Consider the following 8,132-nt stretch of genomic DNA (forward strand, 5'->3'; position numbering starts at 1 on the left):
GCCAATGGCTGTAGGAATGTGAAAACTCAAGTGCAAGGCGTGCAGGGAGTGCTCAAGTGAGGCTGCTCACAGCCAGCACAGGGAGAGGAGGGAAAAGTAATTCAAGGAAGCACAGGGAGGGAAATGGTCCCTTCTCAGCTTAAACTCTATTTGCTGTGGAAGTTACTTCAGTCCTTTTAGATAATAAAAATAGGAAGGGCATATGGAAGGTGTCCCTGCCCACGGCAGGGGTTGGAACGAGATGAGCTTTAAGGTCCTTCCAACCCAAACCAGTCTGAGATTCTGTAAGTTGTTTCCTTATGCTACTGGGGAGCTGCTGGTACTTCCCTATGGGGTCACTGTCTAGACATCCAGGTCACAGAGTCACAGAATATCCTGAGCTCGAAGGGACTAACAAGGATCACTGAGTCCAACTCTTAGCCCTGCACAGCTCACTGGCACAGGTTGCTCAGGGAGGCTGTGGCTGCCCCAACCCTGGCAGTGTTCACAGCCAGGTTGGCTAAAGCCTTGAGCAACCTGCTCTGGTGGGAGGTGTCCCTGCCCAGGGCAGGGGGCTAGGGCTGGATGATCTCTAAGCTCCATTCCAACCCCTTAACATACCATGATACTATGACACCCCAACAATGCACCCTGTGCCTGAGACCACTGTTCAAACACTCCTTGAGCTCTGTCAGGCTTGGGGCTGTGACCACTGCCCTGGGGAGCTGTTCCAGTGCCCAAACACCTCTGGGGAAAGAACCTTGTCCTGATATCCAACCTAACCCTCCCTTGACACAACTTCAGAACATGTCCTCAGGTCCTAACACTGGTCACAGAGAGCAGAGGTCAGTGATGATCCTGCACTGCCCCTCATGAGGAAGCTGCACACAGCCATGAGGTCTCCCCTCAGTCTCCTCTTCTCCAGGCTGAGCAGACCAAGTGACCTCAGCCACTCCTCATATGGCTTCCCCTCAAGGGCAATCACCACCTTCATCTGTGCTACACTATCAAACCCAGTCAAACATTCCTTCAAACACACTCACCCAACCCTGGGATGTCATGCCAAGGGAATAAAGCAGTGGGAAAGCAAGATTCAGGAGGAGCAGCCTATTAATGGAGAAAAGAGCAGCTTCTCTTACATCATCTTATGCTTCTCTTACCTCTCAGGTTCATCTGGTGAGCAGGAGTCCCGTTGGATTCCTCTTTGCTTTTATAGCAGGAGATGGAGGTATCTTTGAAGGTGCACCAATATGGCTTGTAGCCTTTCAACGTCAGCTTCTTGGGCCTGCCAGACAGGTTGAGGGACATCACACTTGGTTTAAGCTCCTAAAATAAACTGCTGCACTGGGAAACTCACTATTTCACCCCTGGAAACCTGCAGTCAGCAGCCTGGGTCATTCCCACCCCCTGCCTGGGGGCTCAGCCATTCCTTCACTGCAACGTTGGCTCAAAGAGTTGAGATCTAAGTGCAAGTTTGGACTCTTCAATCCCATGGAGGTAATTTGGGGCAAGGTGAGGATAGTTCTCCATACTGGAGAACTGTGTTACGAAAACAGACATGTCCATGAACCACTGCAAAATACACCTCTTCACCCTCCACATTAAACTGGAACCACTTTGCTCAAGCTCTGGAGGGAAGTGGCACCTCCAAAGACCTGTCAGTCACACACATGCATGAGTGCACTTCTTGTTTTCTTTTTAAACACTCCACATCACAAAAAGTTCAGTTCTTTTCTATGGAAGACATGGATTTTGCTTGACTCTGCAGGAGAACTGATAGACCTGGAAACACCTGGCATGGTGGGACCCTGAGCCTGCTCACCCCACCACAAGCCCAGGACCTTTGTAGAGCTCTAAGTACCCTGAGCCTGCTCATCCCAACATGAGTTCAGGACCTCTGTAGAGCTCCAAGTATCTCAGTTTTTTAACCATCATCCCTAATATCTAACCCTTATTCTAAGGCTGTTTCTGCAGCCTCTCATGCATTTCTCACATCTCCATCCCAGAAACAGCTGCTGGTCCCTGATCTGTAGGGATCACATATGTGATGGCTTCAATTGCTTGTCCTCATGGATCTGCACTTCCACTTCCAAGCAAAAGCAAGCTGGGAGCTGCTTTTGAAATCAGGGAAATCAGGGATGGGGCAGAAACACAGCGTCTGCCTGAACCTCATTGCTCCCACATCTCTGATGGACACCTGAGCTGAGGGACCTGCTCCTCCAAAAGCCCTGGCACACACAGCCCTGCCCTGGGAAAACTTTACAACCAGAGTTTCCTTTGAGAGCTGCTTCCCACTATGGAAGAAGTCACGAACGTCCAGCCAAGCCATCCCACACGTGCAGCTTTTTCCATCCTTCACTAGAAGTGTTTTAATACACCTTTACTGTCCTTGGATTTTTTGTGGGTTGCAGACAGGGCATTTTGATGTTCAGTAAAATACAGAGAGATACTAGGAAGGAATTCTGAGGCATAGCTGAGGCACTGGCACAGGTTGCCCAGAGAAGCTGTGACTGCTCCATCCCTGGGGGTGTTCCAGGCCAGGTTGGATGGGGCTTGGAGCAACCTGAGCTAGTGGAAGGTGTCCCTGCCCATGGGGTTTGGGACTAGATGAGCTTTGAGGTCCTTTCCAACCCAAACTATGCTGGGATTCTATGATTTTGGTTGGCAAGTGGAAAGAGAAACTATTCATGTCTCTGCAGCAACACCAGGCATGTACAGGGACATAGAGAGGACTTAAATATATGGAATACTAGGGATATATCCTGCAGCTCCTCCCCAGCTGAAGCATGAAAAAAGGTTCATCCAAAGCTGGGACAGCTCTGATCATCACTCCATCTATATCCATCCCTGGAGGTGATTAAGAGGTGTCTGGATCTGGTGCTGGAGGATATAGTTTAGGGTTTAGGGGTTCCAGCAGTGACAGGTTAATGGCTGGACTTGATGGTCTTAGAGGTCTCCTCCAACCTTGATAGTTCTCCATTGGATTTCTCACACTAAATCCCTCCTGGTCCCCATTTCGAGGAGCAAATGGCAATTCTGTGTCCAACTTGACACCCTCAAAGCCCAACCGTGAGGTTTGGGGCTCATACCAGGTGAGGAAGCAGCAGCTTCTGGCTGCTCCATCTCCTGGTGCTCCAATTTACAAGCAATTAGCTCCCTGAGTGGTGCCTAATTTTACTGGCAAATCAGCAGACCAAAGTCAAGAACAAGTTGTTTGTTTGTTCAGGGGGGAAAGAAACATCCACTGAGGGGCAGAGCACAGGCTGCAGCCCTGAAGCTTTGCCCCAGTTAAGGCAATCACAAGCCCAGACAGACACAGAGACCTTATTAATTTGCCTTCAGAGAGGGAGAAGGAGTTTTTCAGAACAGAGAGTGCCACATTCTGGCTTCACAACCAACCAATTAATAAAATAAAGGCTTGTTCCAGAGCTATTTTGCTGCCTACAGCTTTTTTCCCCCCTCTATCCTACAGCTCTGCTGTGAAATCTCATCAGTATTCCCAGTTTCCAGAACTTTCACCCTCTCTGCAGCAGGCAATAAATTGCAAAAGACATTGTGGCTGCCAAAAATGTAATTCCGAGTCCAGACACTGCTGTTCCCCTTTTTCCATGTACCACCATCCAAGTCAAAGCAAACTAAAAGAATCCCTAAATCCTGAGCAAGCTGGAAGAGGAGCAGAGTCAGACTAACCTGCTCCTTTTGGCATGGAGAGGGTGGAGAAACCAGGATCCTGCCTGGGTAGGATTTATTCAGGTCCTTGTAAACCAGGAGACATGTTTGAGGGAAGTTTTTAGGCTTCACTCCTAATTTTAGGATGGTTTATTATCTCCTGGGCATTGTGCTAGAGATATATCCCTTGCTGGAAGCAGCAAACTCTCCTGGAGGGATCTGCATCACAGCAGGAAAACACCCTGAATTTTGTATTTAAGAACTAATCAACTTCAGTATCGAATATTTGGAATATCTTAAGGCCAGAGGATAAAAATCAAGGGATATTAAGCAGTAGGACCATTAATTATTCATAGCCATTACCAGTTTCTCAAGCAGCTCTTCCCATCAGCACTTACTTGAAGACTTTTATGTAGTCAGCGAGCTCTGGGATGGAAGTGATGTCACCCTGCAAATCAAAGATTATCCCATTCACCCTCCTGCCCCACTGGGTCCAGGAGGGAAGGGATGTGGTGCAGGGGAGGGAGCTGGGAGCAACATCAGGCCTTGGGGGTCATGAAACTGCCCCTGAGAAAGCCTGGGAGAAGCAAGCAGTGAAAAATCCACGGCACAGCAGTGCTGTTTGGAAAGCAGAGGACAAGGTTTCATTTGGCTTTGAGGAATTCCTGCTGGAGCCAATTCCCACCCACGAGGTCACTGGCGGTCACAGCCCCTGGTGTTCGCACAGGGAATTTTCCCCTCCCTCTGTTACTTCCTTATGCTCCAAACAAAAGGAGAAGATGCACCTCCACAGGGAACTGACTGCATAAGGGATTTCTAAGTCTAGCAGGAATATTTTCCACTCAGAGCTTTAAATATTGATTTTATCTTCCTATTCTGCTTGAGGAGAATACACAGGGAAGCACTTGCAATTCCCAGGAGCTGGAAGCAAAGGGTTTTCGAGGGACAGAGCAAGGAAAGATTGCTCCAGCAGCTTCCAGTAGCAGGACAGTTTACTTTGAGTCTGCAATGAGCAATGTTGTTTATAGATACCACAGGGAAAAAAATGCCAAATCTAAACAAACAATCCAGTAATTGCCCATTATCCGTATCCAATTACTCGAGTGCATCTGGAAATGGCTCCTGCTAGCAAGGCCCTACGGAAAGCGATGGGGTTTTTTGGATGAATCATTGTCCTCTTTGCTCCTATCTGGCAGGGACTGCTCCTTGGTGCTATGTTTCAAATCTGGTTTTAGCAAAGAAATGAGGAAATATGTCCTGGTGATAAAAAGTTGTTGTTATTCCTGTCGTGTTTATACTGCAAAGCTTTGCTGGTGTTGGTGCCAATAAAGCATCCAAGGGTGGACGGAACTTCTAAAAGATCCTTCATAAACACTTCAAGAAAGTATATGAAGTGTAAAACTGGAAAATTTGGGGGATTTTAGGCTTGGAAAGAACTTGAAATGAAATTGAGAGATGGTATAAATGTGCAGTGTGCTAGGCCAAGGTTGACTGGATTGAGGCCTTTTAATGCACTTTAATTTTCAGGCTTTATGTTTTTCAAGGTGGAAAAGCAGTGTTGAAACAGCAGATTGGGAAAGAAACCCCAAATCCTCTGAAACACAGACATAGGCTGAAACCCAGGCTCATAAAAATAGGGTTTCATAAGCATAAATTAGTTCTGAAAATCACAGCAGCTTTTTAGGGGCTGTAAAACGTGAATTAGAAACAGAGGGAGAGAAACCTCAGCGTGGAGAGCTCAAGATTTGGGAATGTCAATCCTTACCAGGATGGTAGATGTTTTGCCACCTTCCAAGGTAATTTCCAGATCCGAGAGCGCAGCATCCACCTCATCCACGTCCTTGTCACTGTTGTTCAGGTGGTTTTCCGAGGACATGATGGAAAGCTTATTGATGTGGTACTGCAAGGCAAAGCACAGCGTTACACCAGGATAGTGTCACACCTACAGCCATGGAGAGCAGCCCTGGGAGAAGGACTTGGGGCTGATGGCTGGTGACAAACTCCCCATGAGCTCAGTGTGAGCTCACATCTCAGAAACCAACCCAGTTCTGGGCTGCATCCCAAGGAGTGTGGCTGCAGGTGAGGGAGGTGATTCTCCCCTCTGCTCTGCTCTGGTGAGGCCCCACTTGGAGTGCTGCACAGTTCTGGTGTTCCCAACATGAGAAGGACATGGAACTGCTAGAACAAGTCCAGAGAAGGCCATGAAGCTTCTCAGAGGACTGGAACACCTTCCCAAATTAGGACAGGCTGAGAGACTTGGGGCTGTTCAGGCTGAAGAAGAGAAGGTTGTGTGGAGACCTCAGAGAACCTGCCAGGAGCTGGGAAGGGAAGCTGCAGAAGGACTCTTGGTTAGGAACTGCAGTGACAGGACAAGGAGAAATGTGGATAAACTGAAAAGAGGGAAATTTAGATTAGATCTTAGGCAAAAATCTTTCCTGTGAGGGTGGTGAGAAACTGGCACAGGCTGGACAGAAAAGCTGTGGCTGCTCCATTCCTGGGAGTGTTCCAGGCCAGGTTGGATGGGGCTTGGAGCAACCTGGGCTAGTGGAAGGTGTCCCTGCCCATGGCAGGGGGTTGGAATGAGATGATCTTTAAGGTCCCTTCCAACCCAACCCATTCCAGCACTCCATGTCTTTGCATCTGTTTTTACCCCAGAAAACCAAAACATCCATAAAACCTCACAGGAAGGACCATGCCCAACCCACTCTGGAGTGCTCAGATGTAAACTGAGTCATTATACTTCTGTTTTCACTCTGTTTTTCCTGGGAGGAGCCCTTGGAGCAGACAGCCCTGCTCCTGGTGGGATAATTCTGCATCCTACAGCGACAAGGAGTGCCAGACCACACGGAATAGCATCTGCCACCCTCTCACACGAGTCAACCGCAGGTGTATTTATGCCAAGTTGCTAAGTATTTCATAAAACAGAGAAATAAATAGTTCTGGGAATCCCAGGGATTATCCCCAGCTGGTTGAGGGGCAGAGTGCCAGAGAGGAACAGGTCAGTAATCCCCTGGACATGCTGGGGGGGTTAGGAAGTGCAAAACTAAAAGTTAAGATAGATATAAACAAGTTTGGTAGAAGTAGGTCAAGTTCTTTTTCATGAGAAGTAATCAGCAGCAAATATTTAAATTACCGAATAGGCTCAAGTGAGGAATTGGAGACAGGAAATTATCTGAGTTCTACCAGTGTGACAAGTCCAAGCTTCCAGCAAAGATAAGGTGAGGCTTAAACCACCAGATTTTAAGCTGAAAGCAGGGAGATTTAGCTTGGATATTGGGATGGAATTCTTGGGTGTGAGGGTGAAAAGGCACTGGTACAGGGTGCCCAGAGCAGCTGTGGCAGCCCCAGTCCTGGAAACACTCCAAACCAGGTTGGATGGGGCTTGGAGCAACCTGGGCTAGTGGTTGCATGGCCTCTGGCCCATGGCAGAGGGGTGGAACTAGATAGTCTTTAAGGTCTTTCCAACCCAAACCATTCTGGGATTTCACTTACTGGGTTAATCAATAGAGAAGTTTCCAGAGCCACAAAATAAAGTTCAATCCAAACCCTAATTGTCTTGGGCTGTCTCCTACCTGCAGTGCTGCGAACATCATCATTTCCTCCTCTGTGCACTCAATCTCCTCCAGCAGAATTGCCCACTTGGACTGCTCGTACAGCTGGTTGATCCTGATCGCGTCATACTACGGCACAGCACAGAAACATGGAATGATTGGAAAACATATGAGCCCAGTTCAAGACAAACCACTTCATTTTGTGGAAGGTGGTGGTCGTTCTGCCCAGGGAGCTGGTGGAGTCACCATCCCTGGAAGTGTTCAAGAGGTGTCTGGATCTGGCACTGTAGGATGTGGTATAGGGTTTAGGGGTTCCAGCAGTGACAGGTTAATGGTTGGACTCAGTGATCTTAGAGGTCTCCTCCAGCCCTGATGACTCTATGATTCTGAGCTGTTCCTGCCCATGGCAGGAGTTGGAACAAGATGGTCATTCAGGTTCCTTTCAACCCAAACCATTTTGGGAATCTGTGATTCTAAGATGTTTCATTGCAATACACTTCAATCCAAGACTGAAAATCCTCTGCCACTGAAGCTGAGTGACTCTAAGAACACTCTGAGCATCTCTAGCAACGCCTAAACACTAGGAAATGGTTATCTAGGAGCCAGAAAACCCTGGTTTGATGCCTGCACAACCAATTTTCAAACTTCATTCAAATTTTCAGAATTTTTCAAGATTCACCAACACAAAAGCGTATTAGAGACATCCTTTGCTCCAGCCTTTTGCCTGCAAGATTGGACATTGGAATGGACTACCCGGGGGGGTGGAGTCACCATCTCTGTAGGTGTTTAAGGAGAGACTGGACATGGCACTTGGATAAACCTCATCTGTGCCTCGATGAGGCTCATCTGAGCCACATTCTGGTGGGCTTCCAGGATCCATGTCGTCATCTGCAGGCAGTGAGACACACCAGAGTTAGGCAAAGAGGACCTCAG

General features: G+C 48.0%; 1 protein-coding gene across 1 annotated transcript in view; it reads right to left on the reverse strand.

Moving 5' to 3' along the window:
* The window catches only part of FERMT2 (fermitin family member 2), a gene marked incomplete at its 5' end in the record, with an annotated part of 21,699 nt that overhangs the window by 8,209 nt on the left and 5,358 nt on the right, over positions 1-8,132 (reverse strand). The window contains 4 exons of the mRNA XM_009081097.1: positions 1,140-1,264; positions 4,047-4,096; positions 5,414-5,548; positions 7,221-7,328. Coding sequence (XP_009079345.1) covers positions 1,140-1,264; positions 4,047-4,096; positions 5,414-5,548; positions 7,221-7,328 — 418 coding nt within the window. The remainder of the gene's footprint in view (positions 1-1,139; positions 1,265-4,046; positions 4,097-5,413; positions 5,549-7,220; positions 7,329-8,132) is intronic.

This window comes from Acanthisitta chloris, unplaced genomic scaffold (assembly GCF_000695815.1).
Source record: "Acanthisitta chloris isolate BGI_N310 unplaced genomic scaffold, ASM69581v1 scaffold7008, whole genome shotgun sequence".
NCBI lineage: Eukaryota > Metazoa > Chordata > Aves > Passeriformes > Acanthisittidae > Acanthisitta > Acanthisitta chloris.